At 36.6% G+C, this 21,345-nt stretch overlaps 4 protein-coding genes across 5 annotated transcripts; 1 reads left to right on the top strand and 3 right to left on the bottom strand.

Annotated features, from left to right (window-relative positions):
• Positions 1 to 97: 97 nt before the first annotated feature.
• Positions 98 to 3,311, bottom strand: GLTP1 (glycolipid transfer protein 1). The gene is made up of 8 exons (XM_021948966.2): positions 3,142 to 3,311; positions 2,967 to 3,019; positions 2,613 to 2,742; positions 2,186 to 2,241; positions 1,762 to 1,892; positions 1,516 to 1,651; positions 817 to 948; positions 98 to 354 (listed from the first exon to the last, which is right to left on the bottom strand). Exons 3-8 carry the CDS (start codon positions 2,728 to 2,730, stop codon positions 319 to 321), a joined length of 609 nt encoding a protein of 202 aa, XP_021804658.1. The 5' UTR covers positions 2,731 to 2,742; positions 2,967 to 3,019; positions 3,142 to 3,311; the 3' UTR covers positions 98 to 318.
• Positions 3,312 to 4,877: 1,566 nt separating this feature from the next.
• On the bottom strand, positions 4,878 to 6,399 carry LOC110748989 (uncharacterized). The gene is made up of 2 exons (XM_021948981.2): positions 6,139 to 6,399; positions 4,878 to 5,238 (listed from the first exon to the last, which is right to left on the bottom strand). The coding sequence occupies exons 1-2, from the start codon at positions 6,280 to 6,282 to the stop codon at positions 5,005 to 5,007; spliced, it is 378 nt and encodes a 125-aa protein (XP_021804673.1). The 5' UTR covers positions 6,283 to 6,399; the 3' UTR covers positions 4,878 to 5,004.
• Positions 6,400 to 12,481: 6,082 nt separating this feature from the next.
• On the top strand, positions 12,482 to 14,610 carry LOC110748990 (large ribosomal subunit protein eL14y). Its single transcript, XM_021948982.2, has 5 exons — positions 12,482 to 12,632; positions 12,763 to 12,864; positions 13,834 to 13,963; positions 14,045 to 14,157; positions 14,373 to 14,610. Exons 1-5 carry the CDS (start codon positions 12,630 to 12,632, stop codon positions 14,427 to 14,429), a joined length of 405 nt encoding a protein of 134 aa, XP_021804674.2. The 5' UTR covers positions 12,482 to 12,629; the 3' UTR covers positions 14,430 to 14,610.
• A 464-nt stretch (positions 14,611 to 15,074) lies between these two features.
• Positions 15,075 to 19,834, bottom strand: LOC110748945 (RNA-binding (RRM/RBD/RNP motifs) family protein). Of its 2 annotated transcripts, XM_021948926.2 has the most exons (7): positions 19,656 to 19,834; positions 19,397 to 19,520; positions 17,013 to 18,603; positions 16,872 to 16,931; positions 16,307 to 16,606; positions 15,572 to 15,831; positions 15,075 to 15,493 (listed from the first exon to the last, which is right to left on the bottom strand). In XM_021948926.2, the coding sequence occupies exons 1-7, from the start codon at positions 19,708 to 19,710 to the stop codon at positions 15,289 to 15,291; spliced, it is 2,595 nt and encodes an 864-aa protein (XP_021804618.1). In that variant the 5' UTR covers positions 19,711 to 19,834; the 3' UTR covers positions 15,075 to 15,288. The 2 variants fall into 2 exon arrangements, with proteins under 2 accessions (XP_021804618.1, XP_021804617.1); XM_021948925.2 differs by having other exon boundaries at positions 15,076 to 15,493; positions 16,872 to 18,603.
• Between the last annotated feature and the right edge of the window lie 1,511 nt (positions 19,835 to 21,345).

The raw sequence follows: 21,345 nt of genomic DNA, 5'->3' as shown, positions 1-21,345 counted from the left end.
GTAGAACATAGTTTCATTCGAACCCTCTCAGGTCAACCTCAACTCACTAGAAAGAGGCAGGGTAGAAAAATACCTTCCACGGCACAGGCAAGACATATGGAACCAAATAATAAGAACAGGCTCTGTAATAACCAATTATAAGTAAAAATTTAGCATTAAAACATTAATCAAATAGCCATATGAATTCAGGAAAAAGTCACATTATTTTTCATCTTTGAAGTTGAAGGATTAGGCCACAAGGACATGATCCAAGGAGAAGGAAATGGCAGGCAAGGCAACCGAATGCACAAGCCTCCTCTCATCAGGAAACCTTCTCATTCATGAAGCCTTCAATTCATCCATGCCAACACTAGCCTGTGTTAAAGAGTAAAAGTTCGTCAGCACACTAGCAGTTTACAATAACAAATGAGTTAATAATTTATTATCTTCTTTTTCTCATTGATTTTTCTCAGTAGAAAATCAACGGCATCACAACTGAAGCAAATTATGGAACTTTCCTTCCAACCAACGGACAATATTTCAGTCCTTTGAGTTTCACTAATCTTACAACCACCTGCTTTACTTTTCAATAAAATGGACTGCATCAAGCATACCAGCTGGAAAACTTCAAAATTGAGCACTAAAGCTTCCAAAAGCAACCTTATGTAGCTAATTAATGGAATATATCTTTACCTTCAACTTCTCCTTTTAAACATCTATCAGTCATTAAACACAACTATTGTGGTCAATATATGGCAACCTTCAATCTCAAAACTCAACAAGGATGTTAAAGAGTAACAATCTCACTAAATTCTGCAACATAATAAATTATCTTACCAAAAACTTGTGATTCTCTTTAAGTAGAGGCGTAAAGGTAGTGCAAAATTTCTCTATATCACCCATGATATCACCATTGCCTCCTATCACCTCCATGAACTTCTTCCTGTCAGGAGCAAGCTTCATGGCAACCTATCATTACAGAGACAAATAAGTCCAAATTTCAACAAAAATGAAGTTCTCGTTTGCAATTTCTTTCAGACTTTCAGTAAAGAAAAAGGCGGGGATACTGAATATTAATTAAATCATATAGTACAAGTAATTATGAATCAGTGGATAAGCTAAGTGAACTTTGCTAGTACTTAGTATTCAAAAATATCCTTTATCAAAACAGTGAAACTATACTAAAGAGCAGGGTTTTTCTCTAATATGGGAAACATAGAAATGCTTTCAGGTTTCTAAAGAGCAGAACAGTGAAACTATACTAAAGAGCAGGTTTCTCTGTACTTTTTACATGCTAAATTCTTGAATTAGAAACTAGCAAAGATGGTGATCATGAGAAGCATATAAAAATGCATCCAAGGCCAAATAATTAGCAATGCTAAAGTTAAGAAGTAAAGCATTTAGAAAGGAAGCAATCTACTTTAGAATATAATCACCATAATTCTATTAGAGTCCAGCATAGGACAGTCAAAGGATAAAACCAGTATGAAAAACGGTTGCACAGCAAATAATTGAAGGGGCATCAAAGACATTTACACTGAAACTTGAACTAGCAAGCCATCCATGCCATTTTTTCAGGGTCTTGCCATAGGAATCTGTACAAGCCTGTGACATTGTCCAATCTGGATGATCCAGTAAGTTCCGAAACAGCTCCACCAAGAAATCCATGGCTCTGAAAATAAATCAAGAATAGTATCATATATATAAGGTATTTCATTTCAACAATGTGCAAAGGCATAAAAGCGAGAAAAACATGAGGTAATGATTATATATAGTGTTCACCTTGTCAGCCAAAGAAGACCATTGGTGCAGCTGGATGATGCTTTTGCAGTTTTTGTTTCAACCTCAAGTTGCACCAAGCTGTACAAGTAATTGAACTTGGAAGGATTTGATGAGTATTTAGATTCCAATCTCTACACAGCCAAAATTGAAGAAAGTGAGAATACTGATGGGCATTCAAACTCAATGAACAAAAAAAAAATTATCTTACTTTCAACATATATATCACCTACAAGATGTTCTAAACAGATTGATGCATAAATGGGTAGATTAGCATTGCCATATCCAAGTCAGACAAGACAAAGCATATCTATGACTACTAAAAACAAATAATTCAAGTTAACCGAGAATCACAAAAGCAGGAAGAAGTACTAAACTGGCAGCAAACATGAATGGTGAAAATACATGTAAAAGAAACATATCTTACCGTTATATTACCACCTATGTCCGATTTAACAAGGGTCATTGCAGCTCCAAACTTATCTGGCATCAGAATTTGTAATTGCACTTGTTAAGTCAAAGGGTCATGCCCAGAACCAAAGCACAAAGCTGGTATTGTAAAAATAACAAATGGGTAGGAAACATTATACTTAAAAATCTTGTACAAGCGACAAGCATGCATTGTGAAAACTGAAAACTGGTTCAAAGTTTTGGAATCAAAGAGGTTAAAGCCATTTCTGGGATCAAAACAAAACAGGGAGTAACAAATGGGTAGGAAACATTATACTTAAAAATCTTGTACAAGCGACAAGCATGCATTGTGAAAACTGAAAACTGGTTCAAAGTTTTGGAATCAAAGAGGTTAAAGCCATTTCTGGGATCAAAACAAAACAGGGAGGAAAGCAATGATGAACCTATAACAGGCAGAATCTGCTTGCACACTTCCAAGAAAGGCTTGGTCAGAATCTCTCCTGCATCAGACTTGACAGTCTTGAATCCTTCCAAGGCAGGAGCGAACACAGTCCCCTCCATCTTCCCAATTCACTGCGTACCCACATCATCATTTCAAATTCACATACCAAAAAAATAAGTAAACTTTACAAGCAAGCTCCAATCTTTATCAATAAACAGCTTAATCAAAACATTTCAACTAAAACCAATGATTTTAAAACAAGTTCCAGATGAACATACACTGTATCCAAATTTACAACATAACTTGATCATCGCATGTATAATTCAATGAGAGTGAGAAAAAGATCGGAGCTTACAAGCAAGCTGCTGGTACAATTTGCAGAGTTGGGTAGCTTCGGATGGCTTGGATCTGAGTAAGATCACAGAAAATAGTGAAGATCAAAACCAAAAACAACAATAAAAATGATGATAAACGAATCAAAAAAGAGGAAGGAAATGTTGGTTGGATTTGATATTCCGAAAATGGGAAACCTTTGCGGAATTGCGTGGAAAAATTACGAGAGAATCGGATTCTTCTGTGCTTTGAGAAATGGTGATGGTGGGATTGGGATTTGGATTGAAATTGAATTGCTTTTGGGAAGTGAACAATTTTTAAAAGCTCAAGTGATTGTAGGGAAAGGATTTTGACTAATTGACTGCTGGGACTGTGTCGTTTGGTGATTTGGGTGAGTGAATTGCGCGAATCCGCGGCATCTGGCATACGACATGTTGTACGCCAGCGGGCTTTGTGGCCGTTATGGTGTTTTATTTTTACTTTTTTTTTATCTTCTACACTTGGTACTGTTGCTGCTTCTTGTTACATCTATTTTTTCTTTCTTCCCCGACGAAATTATCTGTTACTTGTTAAGCGGAGATATTCATGGATTTAAAAGCGTTTCTTATCTTCCTCATAAGTCATAACCTCTCCAACTGAAGTTACCTTTGCATAATCATGAATCTTAAGATCCTGAATGAGTTAGATTAGGTCGGATAAACCGATCGAAGTGGGGTGGTGGATCGGTTCAAGCCTAGACCTACAAATCGTCAGTTGATCAACGTATCAAGTTAGACGGAAATGCTATGATGTGGGGTTGTGGTGTGGGAAGGGTTCAAACTTCAATTCCACTATCCAACAAAAGAGAAAAAATATTGGACTTAAACTTTTTAAATGATTGAATAGTTGGATTGAACCCCACATTGAATGTCCTCACCCAAATTCCCCTCATTATAAAAGCTCCCCAAATTAAATTTCCCGTGATCAAAATATATGTAGGGTCTACAATCTTACCTTGGGCCCTAGGGTCAATAAAACCTCCAGTAAGTTCAACCCTAAGAACGAACGAAGCCACAAATTTTCTTTAGTGAGGAAAATTTAATAAAGTATCACAATTTTACTATATGTGTTAAAGTTGTAGAAAGATGGAAGTTAAAAAAGAGAAAGAGCTTATATGTTAAACTTCATTTTTTGAATCAAAATAACAAGCATTGATAATTGAGAAGTTGTGAGCCTACGAGGTCTAGCCCAGTAGAAAAGGGCACTAACTTGCAAACCAGTAGTCTCAGATTCGAATTCCAATAACACAATGACAGTTTGTGTACGAGAAAACCGCCCTCCTCAAATATCGCTTGTATAAAAAAAAGTAAAGAAGTTGTGCAACATTGAGAAAATATAAAAGATGGTAGGGAGAGATAGAGAGATGGAGAGGATTTGGGCCAATGACAGATGTGGGCAACGTGAATAGCTCTACTTAGTGGACTTGCAACAAATGATTGAGACAAGCATTTTCCAGCCCATTGACTTTCATCAATATCAGAGAGCTGGCTGGCAAGCGACAAAGACCATGTTAGCTCCAGCTCAAAAGGAAAGCTTTGGAGCATAATTTATTTATTTTTCAACCATATTTCATTTTTCACTAACTAGCTTTTTTATACAACCGATATTAGGGATACAACCGATATTAGCGAGAGGGAATTGAATCTAGAGCCTTAACTGTATGGGTAAATATTCTTAATCATTTTAGCTAATGATAGACCAATTAACTGGCTTAGTTTGTCTATCATCTCATGTAAGGAAATTAAAAATCTATTCTTTATTTTCCTTTTTTTGTTTCTGTAGTTTCATGCACACTCCCTAAACCCAAAAAGAAAAAAGGAAAAAAAAACAAAAAAGGTATTGATAGATCTGTTTTATCATTCATACATAAAACCCCATCCGCCAATGAGAAAAATAAGGAGGAAAATAAAATATTCCATTCTAAATTCATACAAAGATTTTATTAAAATCCAAGGTAAAGCTCATCAAGCAAAATTGACAAATACAAGTCATCTTCTTCTTCTTCTTTTTGGTTGGGGGAATTAGAAGGGGAGTTTGGGTTTGGGTGGGTATTTGATTGCGTTCTTGACAATCTTTTTGGAGGCAGCATCACCAAGATCAATGCCGCATATATCAGCCAACCTGATAAGGTATAGAAGCACATCAGATAGCTCTTCTCCCAGATGCTCCTTATCTGATTCCTCCCAATTTGGCAACCCTTTGTCTACCTCTCCCCTCCATTGGAATATTTCTGATAGCTCTCCTACCTCTCCCACCTACCACCACATCACCATAAATTATTTGGCATCATCAAGAATCAATAAGAGGAGGTATATATTGTCAATGTATATCAACCATGAATTTATTTATTTATTTATTTATTTTAGTTTGTATATATTTTCATCCACTCATATACATGAACGCCTTGGATTTGTATGATTCTATGCAATCAAATCTAGCCAAAAGTGTTGCTTTCATAAAGAAGATGACATGAAAGAGCTTTTCCAAATCTTGGGCGCACATGTAAGTTGTAATTTGTAACCCCCCATACGCCTTAGCCTACCAAATGTTTATTATGCCAAAGAATATTGCACCAAAGTGTGTGGCACATTGAAGCACCATTTAGCTTTGATACAAAACTGAAGTTGCAAACCCAGTTTCATCTTGCAGAAACTGTTAAACCACAACCTTAGCAGCAGCCATATGTGGATGAACATGGCAGCAGGTGCAAGCAGCCCAAACTAATAATTGCTTTAATAAATCTGCATCAAAGTTTTGGCAGATCTGCCAAGTTTGCAGCTCCAGTTTACTGCTCATTAAAATTCTCAGTCTTTGGACTTTCATGAAAGGTAATTCATGTAGCTTATACCAACAAGAGACCCTTCATGCATGTCTAAAAGGTGTCTTTATCTACAAAGAGATCCAACAAATGGAACAATATAGAGAAGATTGGCATGACCCTTTTGTGCAAAAATGACATAGAAGAGACATAGTGCCATGGTTAACAAAAACATCTCATCCGGATGTCTGCACATTATTATTGTGCGGATGTTATAGTTTGTAAACAGGGAGGGGTAGTAGAAAATACATGACAGTTCGCACGATAAGAACGTCCGGATGTTCGTATCAGAGAATATATATATGTTAAGGCAGAAGTAGTGAGAAAGATTAATTACCATAGCAAGGAGTAGATTTCTGGGACTGTGGTATTTCTCCCAATCTCTGGCCTTGGCAAATTCCTCAAGCTTCTTAGAGAGGTCCTTAAGACTAATGTTCACTCTCTCATCTTCAGCTACATGAATCTCTTCTCCTTCTCCCATTTTTCAGTCTGTATTTGGGGTTTGCATGGAGAGAAGAGGGGGCATCTTATAGCTTTTAAAAGGATTACTAGATTTTTTCTCTCTATCTTTTTAAGGAATAAGTATCTAATATGCAAATAAAATTGAAAGGAAAGGATGAAAAGCCTTAAAATGCCGCCCCTCAGTCCTCAGCCCTCATATATGGTTTATACAAGAGATTCCTTACAGCCCTCCACTGTGCAAAAATGACCCAACTTCAATGCATAAAATTAGATGAGAATATTCCATCATTAGTTACCATGGATGAGATGGTCATTCATTTATTGTTCCAACCACTAGAAGGATTAGGTAGATCAGAAGTGATTCATTCCCCATGACTCAAAATGCAATGATAGAGACTTACAACTCAAGTGCTTAAAAACGTTTATCACTGCATCTAAGATTATGTTTCGATTCTCCCCTCCTCCAATATCATTTGTATAAGATATGCAATAATACAACTAGAGTAAAGTTGTACAATTACCCCCTTTAGGTGCAAATTTTACTTTCCTTTTACTCCATGGCAAATTCATGAACCTTGATATAATTAAGTTGACTATTTTAAGGTGAAAGATGAACATATATGTCTCAACTTTCCAATTTCCCCATTATGAGATCCAATGCAGAAATTCTTAACCCATAATTATATGTGACAATGCTAGTTAATCTGCAATTAAGGGACATAATTATATGGTACCATGGATGTGATCAATTGTTGTGACCACGTGCAACTCACATCATTCAAAAGATATTCAAAAATTTATGTGGACAAGCTGTGGTGTGTAGGTGTCTTTGAATTTGTCAACCTCCTTGTACTGCCCAATATGCAATGGATACAAACTAGAAAAAACTTAAAAATCTTCCTACCGGAAACAAAACTCGCTTTTTTCCTCCTTTTCTTTTGGATTCTTTTCCTTTTAATAGCTGCAGCATCACGCATCACTATACTTTCAGTTTGTGAATGTGAGAAAGACATCCAAAGTTAATTAGAAAGTAGACTTGCTCACGTGTCACACTTTGACAATATTCTTTTGCTAGGTAATTTGGTATTTTATGTCTATGAACTGTCAATTTGAACCACCGATTATATAATTTCTTGTCCAGACGTGTGGTTACGATTGAACAAGACTTTGAGAAACCTAAAACACCAATATTAAAATCCAATAATTCTTTTCTTAGGGCATGTGGAAGCATATATTGTGATTTCAACGATTCCAAAAGAAGTGTGAGAAATTCTTAGGCTATTCCACACAATGTTTAATCATTGTGTTCTACAGCATTAAAGAAAAGAATATCATATGTCATTCGAGTTAAATCAATACAAAGCGTTGTGGAAACGATCACCATGGCAATTACTTATTAAAAAATTGTTAACGCGCGCAATAGTTTGGCTGCACATACAACCTTGAGAATAACCATTACGAAATGTGAATGAAATCTAAATGAAGTAGAAAAATACAAGAATATACGATATGGCATTAGAGAAAGAAGAAGAAGAAGAAAAAAAGCTAAGTTAAAGGCTGAAATCAACTAGCTGGGGCTGTGGATATGACAAAGATAAACTTAATAACGATTCAGTGCCATGTAGAAGATCCGATAAGATAAAAATCAGAAAGGGTTGGCTCAATGCTTGAATTCTTTAAGTGACAATTCTCATGTAGAAAATGTTAAGAATCTTGTTGTTCTAGCTAGGGATCAGTCGGTCGGTTTGACATTGACATTCATCTTGGGTGATGTTTAACTGCTGGGAAAAAAATTTCATAAATTCAACGATCCTTCCCAAAAGGATCCAATTGTTAGGCAAGATGCCAATAATATGGACTGGTATATTATATTGACCATTTGTCATTTTTTTTCTTCTTCTTTTTAAAATATTGTTAGACCTTAATTTTCGAACCTAATAAGATCACTAACAACTGATGTTATGATATCATATTAGACAATTTTTAGTAGACTAACAATATCTGTGAAGCTATCATGATAAAAAGTTTATACTACAATTTTAATTATTGAATACAAATTATGGTGTTGTCACCCTTCTTTCGGGCTTAAGAGCGCTTTCTGAGTATAATGTTGAGGACCATGTATAGAGTTGAGATTTCGTGTCCAGATATATGGAGTCGGGTCAAGTACTAAGATCCAAGTTCGAGTCTAGAGTCCAAGGTCTAGGATCGAGATCCTAGGTTTGGAAATTGAGTCTAAAGGTCTATAATAGAAAGTCCAAGTTTTGTGGTCTAGGATCAGGGTTTTAGGTGCATTTCAGGTCGTATTGCTACATAACATTCATTTCTTACAAAACTGCCATCAATTTCTTAAAATAAGCCCAACCCCAAAACCTCATTAAAAAAAACCCAAAACACTCAATAGGGCATCAAAGTAATTTAATAATCAAAAGTAAATTCAATAGGGCTAGCCTATCTATATCATTAGTGCTAAAAATGGGTATATAACTAAATATCTCTATATAAAAAAATTATAGTTTGACATAAAAGTAAAACTATAGAAATAAAGAAAATTTGTGAGAATAGAATGGGAAAATAAAGAGAAAGATAGAGAGCAATGTTTTAGATATCATCAAGTCGTCCTTTTTCCATTCTCTATTAAAGGGTCATTCACGACACTAGTTATAGTTCCACGAGTGAGGATGATACCCAAAAAGTTAATAAAAGATTTGGACTGAAAGAATATAAATTTAAATTGTTATCTCTTCTTATTTTTTGGGGAAATTTAAAATGTTATCTAAGCATCAAACTTTGGTATGCTTGTTATTGATTTATTTTCCTTACAAAAGACATGAATTTAAGCTTTACTTGCGTGGAGACTTAAAAATGTTTATTCGAGAGGGTGCCACTTTTTTAAGATTCGAATTTCGTACACGTATCAACAGTTTCCTCGAAGAACACTGATACGCATTAAGATTTAGGGAAAGTGGTCACCATGTAACCTGTTGAATGGAGTGGCCCAGTTGAAGAGAAGAGGAATTCAACCTTGAAGATATTTAGGGAAAAAAATCTTCTCGAAAATAGAGAGGAAATGGAGATGAAGTTGGTGATAATGAAGTTTTAAGAACTTGAACGAAATTGTTAGGGAGTAAATAACAAGATATTGTAACAAATTCCAAATGACTGATAATGTTTTGGTTTGTTCATATATATGGCACTCAAGAGATGAGAAGTATTACTAGACTGAGAGAGTTAGTTGATATACGTAAGTCTAGAAAGTCTTACCAATAGAGTGTTAGTTGGATTGGTTCAGATTTTTGGTGAGCTCTCAAGTAGTCTTGGGTTTAAGCCCCCATGGTACCCCCGTATGTGAGTTTGCCCATCCCCATTCTTAATTTTGGCAATATATATATGAGCCTATTATGAACTTGATCTATTTTAAATAAATAAGATATTGCGGATCTCAACTTGTGTTTCGGTGTCGAATCTCTACCAACATTCTTTTTGTGGTTTCTTAATGCTTGGTATAAGTCATAGAGACTTTTTGAGTTTTCTACCTCTCCTTTGTGAGAGCTTTCCACATCTCATTTGTGAGAGTTTAATTTGTATTGTTATGGCTTGGTTTTTTCAAGATTTATCTATGTTTGGTTGTTCTGAGTTTGCACTCTTAGTTGGGATGTCTATACCAGAGTTTCTTCGATCATGTGTGATCGTTAAGACAGGAGCCCCAGATTGTCTTCATTTTAATATTAGATCACTCCATTATTTGTATTGGCCCCTTGTGACTAGTGACTTTTTTGGCTGAATTATAAATGCAATCCCAAATTTTTTTCGGGAAAAAAAGAAGAAGATATTGACATGTCAATTCCCACGTTATTCGGTGACTAGTTTTCGATATATATATATATATATATAGGGTTTAGGAAGAGAATTCCCACATTGTAAGATTCAATAATTCTAACAATTAATTACGTTTTAGAAAGAGAATCACCATTAGATTAAGAATTAATTAGTATAAGATATGCACACTTAAACATTATCTAATCATAGAGTCATTTTCACTTTAACATTATTTAGCCCTCTCTCTCCCAAAAAACCCTCTTAGGGCCGTTTTCATTTTGAGGGTGGCTTCCTCCACTCTCCCCTATTCTCTTCCTCCCTCTCTCCTCCTCTAATTTTCAGAGACAAAAGGTTTTCCCTATTTGTGTCTTCGTTTTATTATGATTTTCCTCCAACCATCACAGGCGATTGCGTCTCGACGTCGGATCTCCACCACCATCCTTTTTGCGGTTTCTTTATGTTCGGAATAAGTCACAGAGACTCTTTGGGTTCTATGTGTAGTTTTCACCTCTCTTTTTGTGAGAGCTTTTCACCTTTCCTTTGTGAGAGCTTTTCATCTCTCATTTGTGAAAGTTTTATTTGTATTGTTATGGCTGGTTTTTTCAAACTTTATCTCTTTTTATTATTTTGAGTTTGCAATTTTAGTTGGGACGCCTATGCCAGAGTTTCTTCAATCGTGCGTGATCATTAGTCACGCACTAGATTGTCTTAATTTTGATATTAGACTGCTCCGTTATTGTAATGGCTTTTTGTGGCTAGTTTGTATTGGCCCTTTGTGGTTAGTGGCTTTTTTGGCTGAATTATGAATACAATCCTAGAATTTCTATATTTAAAAAAAACCATTATCTAATCATTATCTAAAGTTATTATATCATAAGGTTCCTAATAAAGGCCTCACCAATACGTGAACAATTGAGATGCACCTCATGGCATGTTTACTAATCCGTAATTGGAGTAGGAGGAATTGAATTGAGGAGGAGTTGGATTAAGGAGAATTAGATTCCGGACTCCTATTGAAGTTGTTTACTAAACTATATGGATTGAGGGGGGTTAGATTCCGGATTCCTATTGAAGTTGTTTAGTAAACCATATGGAATTAGAGTATGAGTTGTACTAATTACTAAAATGTCCTCGTTGTTAGGTTAAAGTAGATTGCGAATTTTAAAATTTTAAAATTGTGTGAGGATATAATGGGTAAAAAAAGATGAATTCATAATGGGTTAGTTCTTCATGAATTAGAATACCACCTCCCACCCAAGAATTGAATTCCTCCAAAATCAGAATTCAATTTCTAATTTTGTGTGGGCCTACTTACTTTTTAATTCCTTCATGTGAAGTAAACACATGAATCCTCCATAGATGGAATTCAATTCTTGATGAGAATTTCAATTCCTGATTAGTAAACGCACCATCAGTATACTAAAGTCATTTAGATATCAAATCTAAACTGAAAAAAATTCAAAATCCCCATATTTATTATGAGTTAATCGTTGTATTAGTCCTTAAACTTAGGCCCAATTTGCATTTGAATGCCTCAATTTTCAAAATGGTTCTCGTGGTCCGCCAACTTCAATTTCGTTAGAACAAATGGTCCTGCCGTTAATTTTGTTAACTTTTTTGTTAAATGCAGGGGCAAAATGGTATTCTTGTATCAAAATTGATTAAAATATGAATAAAAAATTAAAATTAAACTCTCTCTCTCCCCCTCTATCCCGATTTTTACTCCCCCCAAACTTAATTTTTCTTTTTTTTGTTGTTGATTTTTTATTTGATTTTCTTTTATTGTTATTTTAAAGATATAATTTTTTATTCATTTTTTTGGTTTTAATATAAAAATACCATTTTGCCCCTGCATTTAACTGAAAAAGTTAACAAAATTGACGGCAGGACCATTTGTCCTAACGAAAGTGTAGTTAAAGGACCACGGGAATAGTTTTGAAATTGAGGTACTCAAATGCAAATCAGATCTAAATTCAGGGACTAATAAAATGATTAACCCATTTATTATTAGTGATCAATGACTAGATTTTAATAAAATAGTATTATTCTTTCTAATTTTTTTTTTTGGTTGAGAAATTCTAGAATTGTATTCATAATTGAGCCAAAAAAGTCACTAGTCACAAAAAGTCAATACAAACTAACCACAAATAACCATTACAATAACGAAACGATTTAAAAAAGGTTTCAATTTCAAATCTTATAATTAGCTAATTTTAGTCCAAGCTCAAACCAAAAAGTTGGACTTGGGTGTAGTTGGATTTCGAGAGAAGAACTATCCATTACCTGCACAATGAACTAAGTCCATGGTAAGACCAAAAAAAAAAAAAAAGACCTAAGCCCATGGATTACCATGGGCCTACTTGATCTTCATAATTGCAACCAAAACGAAAAGCCCATTAGAGGCAAAGTGGATCGGACGGTCCACAGCACCCTACAAAACACCCATAAGAAAAAACCCTAATACCCCGCTTCCATTTTCTCCTCGTCTAAGCTCCGCCTCCTCCTTCTTCAGAGCTCTCACACTCACACACCTCACCAGAACCGGAAATGGTGAGCTCTCTCTCTCATCGTCCCTTCCTCATCCATACGCCGGCGTTTACTTTCTCATTGTGTACTCTCAATACGACTTAGTTTTGTTCTTCTTTGATCTCATTCTGTTTTTTGTTTTTGTTTTGGGTAGCCTTTCAAGAGGTACGTTGAGATCGGAAGGGTGGCTCTCGTCAACTACGGCGAGGACTATGGGAAGCTTGTTGTCATCGTCGACGTCCTTGACCAGAACAGGGTACCTTCTCCTTCCTCTTTCCTTTATCAAAGTCTTACTCTTTTGTTCGTTACTTTAGAATTGTGTTTGGGTTCTGTTTGGTTGCCTGGAAAAACTAAGTAAAATGAGGGAAAAATGAATTTTGGGATTCATGCTTTATGTTAAATTAGCACGTGATTCTCGCTTACCTGAAGTATTTTCTGAGCTACCAAGCAGAGTTCTTTTTGTTGTGGTTTCATATAATATATTTTAGTATATCTTCTAAGAATCATTGATAGATTCAATGCTATAGGTTTTAAATTGAAATGAGCATTGGGAAATTGCTTTTTTTTTTTTGTCTCCCTTTCTGTTGTACATTCCTAATATACATGACATGTTATGATATCTTTCGGTTTTTAGAAACTTCTTATAACTATATTTGCCAAGTGGACTAGGTGCAATGTTAATTTTAAATCAAAACTTTCGTTAGAACCAATAGGCGTGTGAATTTTGACTATGTATTGGAAAGTGGTTATGTTTATCAGAATATGTATTGCTCTGATTGTTGCTTTATACTTATGTACTTAAGTTTACTTCAGCGGGTCCCTTTTCAGATAGAAATGGGTGGTTTTTGTTGAGCATCACAAACGATGCCTACTAGTGCAGCCACTATTCAAATGCTAATGTAGTTATTACTTCTTAATTTTTATGATGGTCTTGGCCTTTTTTTATTTTTTTTATTTTGTCTGTTTCAGGTTATATTCTTGGTTTGTTGATTGAGTTGTTTCAGTTTAATAGTAATTTCAGTCAGTTTCATGTTGACATAAGCTGCAACCTGTTAATTTTTTGTTGGTTTTGGGTTGGGCTCAAACCTGAACTTGTTTCCACGTGTGGTTGTCGTTCTGGAGAACTTTACATATCAGAAATATAGCTATAAAGTTTCTACATTGATATCATTGTATATTTCATGATTTTGATCCATTGGCAATTCTGCTTCACTTGTCTCCATAGGCTCTTGTCGATTCTCCTGATATGGTCAGATCCCAAGTGAATTTCAAGAGACTTTCACTCACTGACATCAAAATTGATATCAAGAGGGTTCCTAAGAAGAAGGAATTGCTTGCTGCAATGGAAGCTGCTGGTAGGCTCAATTACCCGTATATGATGATAGTTCTTGTTTTCATGTTATGTCGTCCATTTTTATAATTATATGTGTTGGTAGATGTGAAGAAGAAGTGGGAGAACAGCTCTTGGGGTAGGAAACTTATTGTTCAGAAGAGGAGAGCATCTCTTAATGACTTTGATCGATTCAAGCTCATGTTGGCTAAGATTAAGGTTGGTTATGGCTCATTTGAATCTTTCGTGTGAAGTGTGACTACCTCTGTTTGAAAGTGTTGTACATTTCTCCACCAGAAAAAAAAGTGTAGTAAATTTCCTTTATTGCCCACCTTATTTCATGATATGTTTTTATAAGAATCCACTTGATGATTTATTTCTTCATCCTTTTCATGTTGAACCCTCCCAACTAATAGACTTTTACTCATATGCAGAGGGCTGGCTTGGTCAAGAGTGAGCTTGCAAAACTGAAAAAGGAGACGTCATCTTAAGCAATATCGGATATTAAGTTTACAATTTTGTTATGGATTATTTTCAAAACTGTACTCTGGATTGTAATCCCTTTGTTTTTATTCAAGTTTAGTTTTTTTCAGAGCTGTTTTTGTTTTAAAGTATTATTGACAAAGGAGCTCTTTTAATGATCAATTTTCTGTTGTCCTGTGTTTCCTTCCATTCCCATTGTGTTGTCGAATTTCTTATATGCTTGTTTGAGCTCTGTTTTGGTGCACACTTGAGCGCCGGTGAAATACTTGTTTTTATCATTAGAACTCTGATTCCTATGGTCCCTGATCACCATTGCCCTCCAATAGAGTTAACCTTCTGGCCAAAAATGTATTCACCAGGATAATATCTTAAGCTTAAGGTTGGCTAGCATCGATACTCTGCTTCCTATGGTCCCTGATCACCATTGTCCTCCAATGGAGTTCACCTTCTGGCCAAAAATGTATTCACCAGGATAGGATCTTTAGCTTAAGGGTGGCTAGCATCGATGGTTTTCACAATTTACTCAGGCATCCAAGCTAGGTTACTAATGCACTACTCCAGATGCCGCTGGTGAAGTGAACAGTGCTGATGCTGATAGGATGAAAACAACATTTGGTACATGGTATTTTTGTGGAATTTGCCTGATCCCGTGAACTATATTGTCTTTACTTTTTCCCGATTGACAATTTTGGCAGTTGGCCAGTGAAAATTAAAAAAGGAAAAATCCTCTGTGCTCTATATTTTGAAGAGGAATATTCCATGGGATGTCAAGAAGGCTCCAAGTTCATTGCCGAATTGCCCAGTACAATATGATCAGTATCCAATTTGCATAGCTAAATTGGAACAAAGAATGCAATGATAACTCATTCAAAGTATATCTTTGTAATATTTGTTGGCTCGAAAAGTGATTTCAGGACTAATTAGTTCAGTGTTCTGCAATAGTCTGCGCAAAACAGATATGACATGAATTCTTTCATCTGGCCGACTCCAAAGGACTTGAAGGACTTCTGGAGGAAAAACAGGTGCAGGCTGGGCAAGCCACCGATTGCCATCTACTTCCATTCCATTTAAACTAGAAATTAAGAACACACAATATTAGAAACATTTCAGGGATGATGTGCATAAAGATCTACTTTAAATACATCAATACCTGTTGAGAATAGTCAACATATTAGGCCATTCAGCAAGCTTGAAATGTACATCCACAATGTCCCTGCCTCGGCCCTTCATGTACTTCACTTGCCCGTGAGATTTACATATAGACTGGAATCTATTCTTTGATACTGTTTCACCAAAATTCGAAATCCTTATAACGGTTGTTCTTGGCACATCAATTCTGAGTATTGATAGCTGTTTTCCTTCAACATTTATAGAACATGCTGCAATTGCTGTCTCTTTGGCATCTTCCGTCTGTAATCAAGCACTTGGAGCATAAATTTCAGAAAATGATGGTAAAAAGAGTACACGTCTATGAACAGAAAGCTTATCTCTATCTGTGTGTGACAAAGTGAATCCAAGAGAGCACAATTCTTTTCATTGCTTAAGGAAAAAGTGAATGCATATTCAAAGTAGTAACTTTAACACATACTGGTATACTGCTAAGTTCACATGTCAATTCTCTTTCACCTTAACAGTTGGGTAAAAAGGGCGGGCAAAACCAACCTAATGGGCTAGTTCTGAAGTTTCTTACCTAGTTCCAACACCAGTAACAAAAAGATTAACAATACAAAGTATGACGTGAACATTATCTTAGTTACTTATGAGATCTCCAATACTAGCATTCAATCTTCACCAAAATTTGACTTTATAATTTATTTCTTTAGTTGGTTAACATGATGATTTATTACACAGTCAAAAGTCAGAAGCAAATGGTAAAAAGCCTCACCTCAAATTCTACAAAAGCAACAGAGCTTGAGGAACCCAAGAAAAAGCTGGATATGCCACTTCCACAGAAGGCAAGAGCTCCTTTAAGGTGATGTGAGCTTATATCATGGGTCAAATGTTTAATCATAACTGTTCGTGTGGGATTCTTTATTAATGCAACGGGAAGTTCAGAATCACCAATCATGTTGGGAATGGAAACTTTATTAAGCACATCTTCTAAAGAAGTTGCCAAAACAACGACATTGGCATTCCCTATAACGAGGTCAGTTTTCCTGAGAGCTCTCTGCGATCCATACCTTGTCTGCAATAAAACCAAAGGCCAGTTAAGCAAAGGTGAAATGGCTTAAAATGCTACCTACAGATATACTACGATTTCCACCCAGTCACAGTTATAAGGCTTGTGATCATGACAACCATGCTTATAGTTTGTCATTTCAGCTGGAATGGAAGACTGACTTTTCTGAGCTTATTTGTAGCAGTAGGATCACAAACTAGTGAGCACGATGAGCCATATTTGGAAGAAAAAAAGGACATTTGAACCATTAAATAAGCATGTTTTCCAATACCTTAAAATGCACGCAAGCATCTCTGAAATTGCTTCCTTCACTAACGGAAAGTAGCTGTACCTTCACGATCTCCCCACAATCAGTTAGAGCACCAACAACATCATCATCCTTTACATTTTTGTGCAAAAATCTAACCAATACCTTGCTTTTTGTTGATCCTTCTTTTTGGCTGAATGTAATTGGGATCTTATTTAAGTCTTCCTTGCTAGTTGGAAGATGGATCTGCGGGCTTAGTTTTGACTTTTTTCGAGATGAAACTTTCAAGTCACTACTGTCACTTTTAGATACGGAATCTGTATTAAGGGAAGCGATTCCCCTACATGGTTGTTCTTCACTCTCATCGATGGTGTTTGTCTCCCTTTCCATGGCACGGCCTCTGAACGAACTTTCTCTTCTTTTAGCATCACGCTTATCTGAATCAGCGGGGATTGTAACCTTTTTAACTGAGCCTCCCCTTTTAATGATATGATCAGTCTTGTTGGGAATAGCAACGTCCTGAGGTTTAGTAATTAATAGTTCTCGAGGCAGCTCCTTAATGCAGCCAATTAAGCCATTAATGTTGAATCCTTTTCCCATATCTTCTTCACCTGTTGTTTCATTTTTTTCAGTTAAAATTCCCAAAAGTCCATTTGAAGCCAAAGTATCATTTTTTTTACTGGGGATTTTGCCAGCTTTTTGATCATTCATTGTCCTCAGAAACATGTTTGCCAACCCCACTTCTTGAGATCGATTAGATGACACAGGCATTTTAACCACATCAGTATCTGCACTAGGTGTTTGATCTGATATCCAAGTTCTTTTGTTAAGTTGATGGTTTCCATTTCCAACTACTGTGGATCCATTTGTGACATCCTTTTGGAATATCTTAGACTCTTCACCTGGTAACTGATGTGTTACGCAAGACTGGTACTCAGTTTCTGATTCAAGAACCCCAGTGTTGTCCAACATCACTTCCCCAAGTTTCCTATCTGATTCAGGCTCTACTTCTGATTGACCCATATCCTTGGAAGATCTTTTCCATGTTACATTGGAAGCTGCAGTTGCTCTAACACATTTCTCACTGTTTTGAGAATCCATGAAGGTCTCTGATGATAGAACTAAATTTCCACTTACACCATGTTCAACATTTTTAGGACCAACATGTTTCTCTTTGTGTTTAGATGCAAAAATATCACCCAAATTGCTCAGAGATTTTTCCCCCCTTCTATGCAATGATGCATTTGTTAAGTTATTTTCAACATTTTCTGGACCAGCACGCTCCTTTCTAGCATTGGATACAACAGAACCAGCCATATTCTCTGAAGAACAAACTACACCTCCCGAGACCTGAACTATACCTTTAGGCTCACCAAGTTCAGTACCATCCAAATGTTTATGCACCTCAACCTGGTTCAAAACTGTAGCATCAAGCACTTCAGATGAAGAGCGTTCCCTAATTATATCATATTTTAATCTCGTTGAGATATTTTCCTTGCAACTGTGAGAATCTCTTATGACTTTTGGCATCTGAATGCTATTATTGGGTTGATCAATTTCAGTGTCATGAGGACTATTCTTTGTCTTAATAACCTCAGATATTGTCCTATCAGCTACAGAATCAATTGTTTCGACAGTGATTTGCTTCTGAAATCGGGAAATGCCCAGCATTCTTTCCTTCAGATTAGAAAAAATGCCTTTCAGAGAATTCCATGATTCCCCCACTTTGTTTTGACCCTTTGCTGGTTCCGTATATCTGTAAATCCGAGGAGTACCAACGGAACGCTTAGCAAATATGATAGATTATAAGCTACAGGCTAACGCCATATAATTGATGATGATGCACATTATATACAACTATAAGCATAAACACACGCATCTCCCCACCCTTCCCAGCCCCACCCCCAAAAATAAATAAAAATATTAACAGTTAAGTACAATAAAAAAGAAAACTCTAGAAAGTTCCATAAGTCATGTGTGTATTACTTTTCAAAATGTTTTGGGATGTGAGATTATGGCATGCCACCAGCCTGCGTACACTGGTGCGCATATTTTTGCTTAAGTATGGGAACTTGTGCTTACATTTTGCATTCGGCTTTCTGATATTTATCTGGTAGCTGGGGATGTTTCCCTTGAGCATTAAACGAGATTGCCCCTCAGTTATTTTCTATAACACTAGGCAATTTCTTGAAAAAATGGGGAGTACAGGTTTGTGTTTCCTAAGCTGGTTTCTACAAGATTCTGCATATATATCATCATCTGCATTGAGAATTTGAGATGAGCATAGATTTAGGGAGACTAAATACGGGTAGTTCAGGATAGCTAGTTTTGCCTAGTTCAAACACCACATGCTTGATGTAACACGATAATATCCTTTTACATTTTGAGCATTGTTTGTAGTGTTTTCTACAAATTGGGTATTTTTCATGAAATTTCGAAAGAAGGGTATTGTAATTGCCAGGACTTAGCGTTGGCTACTTTCTAGACTTGTTCATTGGTTCAGACATATAATGAGAAAATAACTTTGCTGGGTTTCAAGAAGAACTCACTTGTTATTTGACGCCTCGGCTGCAGCTCTTTGCCCCTTTCCCGCCTCCGAGTTCTCTGAACTCGATGGTTTCTCTGCTCCACTGCTCAACGAAGATGAACACCATCTTGTTGCTTTGGGAAGCGCTGAAATTGGTTTAATCGATTTATAAGCAAAACCCAGAAACCGTTTTCACTTTCTAAAACACAAATGTGATTTGGGAAAAACACACAAATGTGATGCAAATGAAGTAAGAACGATGTTTGTGAAGTGGGTTTTACCTCTTTTGTGGAGATGATGCCCTGGCGTTGGAAGAAGGATACGAGAGAGGGACATTTCGCCCTTGCTCTTTGCCTCAATCTTTTCTCTTTGGTGAGAATAAGGAGAGGGTTTTGCAGAGGTTTTTGGAAATAACCATTTATATTTTCTACTTCTTTTTAGTTTTTTCTTTTTCTGTGGAGGTTCATGGTTATTGTGTTGGGTTTGGAAGGTGAACTCTTTTCTATAACCAATAGCCCATATAAAAACTTTATTATTACTTTTTAAAGAAATGACCTCGAAATAAAATAGTCGTTTGGATTTGCAAGAAAAAAAAGAACCCTTCTATGAAAAGTCATTAAGGCACCCTATGTGTGTGTGTATATATATACATATATAAAATCGGGATTATTGGTTTAAACCCAAAAATATAGAATAATCATACCTTTATAATGGATGGAAAAATAGGAGTATGAGCTTTTAAGATTATAGAAACAATTAATTCTGGCGAGAGAGTAGAGAGGTGGGTGGGTAGGTTGATAATTGGAGGAGTGGAGGAAGGTGGAGACGGTATAATGGGAGAATTACAGGGATAATGCAATGATAATATAAATACCAATTTTAAGATACTAACTGATGAGGTAATTTCTTATTTATTGTGAATAAATTAAAATTTAAAGTTGGTCCGTGATGAAAAAAAAAATGAAACACTAACACATTGCTTTAGTGTTACTCTTTAAATTTGCCTGATAGCTGCATTAACACAGAAAGCAAGTCTAAATCACAATAAAAACAACAATATCTACCAAACAATCACAGCAAAACCAAGCACAATCCATTATGTTTGTACCATATCTGACCCTCCACTCATACAACGACACGTGGATCAGAGAAGCTCACCCAAGTACCCAAGGCCTCGAACAATCGGCATCGGCTACCGATGACATTGTCTCAAAGCTGCAAACAACCGATACAGGCCCAGCTCGTCTACAATCGGCACCCCATACCGATTGTACATAATCAGCCTTGAAGCACCCGCCCAAAATATCTAAGGACTCGTGTCAACCTCACAGGGCCCTCCCACGAGTCCCACATCGGAAATGAACACCACAAGCATCCCAAATGCCCTCTATAAATACACCCCTTCACCATCAACAAAGGGGTAAGACTTTTCAGCTTGACTTTTATACTTCTATATGGTCAACAGCAAGAGCTCTTAAAACAACAAACTTACTTCGGCATCGGAGGGTCTTAGGCTGGTTCCACACCGGTTCCATAGACCTTACGAGTCCCGACTTCTTTCTATTCAGGATCGGCATCCAAGGACAGGAAGAATCGGCATCCAACATCCAATCGATCTCTCGATCGTCCATCCCACTTGTAAGTTGCACTCATCTCTATCTGTTCAGATTTGATGCCAACAGATTGGCGCCGTCTGTGGGAAACGACACAAAACGCTATGTCGTTCTCCTTCACGAGTGCTCTCGGCACCTTTTTGAGCCATGCCCTCGGCACCCTTTTGAGCCATGCCCTCGGCACCTCCTACAATCGGCCTTCGGCGCCCTTGCATCATTCGGCGCGTGCGATGTCTTCACATCCCCCCAATGATCCGGCATCTGCCTTCGGCCTACGGCGCCTTTGCATCATTCGGCGTGTGCGATGTCTTCACATCCCCCCAATGATTCGGTATCTGCCTTCGGCCTTCGGCGCCTT

Source organism: Prunus avium, chromosome 1, assembly GCF_965620075.1.
Source record: "Prunus avium chromosome 1, drPruAviu1.hap1.1, whole genome shotgun sequence".
NCBI classification, from domain to species: domain Eukaryota; kingdom Viridiplantae; phylum Streptophyta; class Magnoliopsida; order Rosales; family Rosaceae; genus Prunus; species Prunus avium.
Note: the sequence above shows the minus strand (reverse complement) of the source record. Positions and strands in the feature narration are given on the sequence as shown.

Excerpts from the sequence above, each read along its gene's own strand:
- GLTP1 (XM_021948966.2), bottom strand. The coding sequence starts at position 2,730 with ATGGAGGGGACTGTGTTCGCTCCTGCCTTGGAAGGATTCAAGACTGTC. Across the intron at positions 1,652-1,761 it reads GGTCTTCTTTGGCTGACAAG|AGCCATGGATTTCTTGGTGG; the intron begins GTGAACACTATA and ends ATTTATTTTCAG. Across the intron at positions 949-1,515 it reads TTGCTAGTTCAAGTTTCAGT|GTTGCCATGAAGCTTGCTCC; the intron begins GTAAATGTCTTT and ends CTGTAATGATAG.
- LOC110748989 (XM_021948981.2), bottom strand. The coding sequence starts at position 6,282 with ATGGGAGAAGGAGAAGAGATTCATGTAGCTGAAGATGAGAGAGTGAAC. Across the intron at positions 5,239-6,138 it reads GAAATCTACTCCTTGCTATG|GTGGGAGAGGTAGGAGAGCT; the intron begins GTAATTAATCTT and ends ATGTGGTGGTAG.
- LOC110748990 (XM_021948982.2), top strand. Across the intron at positions 13,964-14,044 it reads TGCTGCAATGGAAGCTGCTG|ATGTGAAGAAGAAGTGGGAG; the intron begins GTAGGCTCAATT and ends ATGTGTTGGTAG. Across the intron at positions 14,158-14,372 it reads TCATGTTGGCTAAGATTAAG|AGGGCTGGCTTGGTCAAGAG; the intron begins GTTGGTTATGGC and ends ACTCATATGCAG.
- LOC110748945 (XM_021948925.2), bottom strand. The coding sequence starts at position 19,710 with ATGTCCCTCTCTCGTATCCTTCTTCCAACGCCAGGGCATCATCTCCAC. Across the intron at positions 19,521-19,655 it reads GCATCATCTCCACAAAAGAG|CGCTTCCCAAAGCAACAAGA; the intron begins GTAAAACCCACT and ends AACCAATTTCAG. Across the intron at positions 18,604-19,396 it reads GCCGAGGCGTCAAATAACAA|ATATACGGAACCAGCAAAGG; the intron begins GTGAGTTCTTCT and ends TCGGATTTACAG.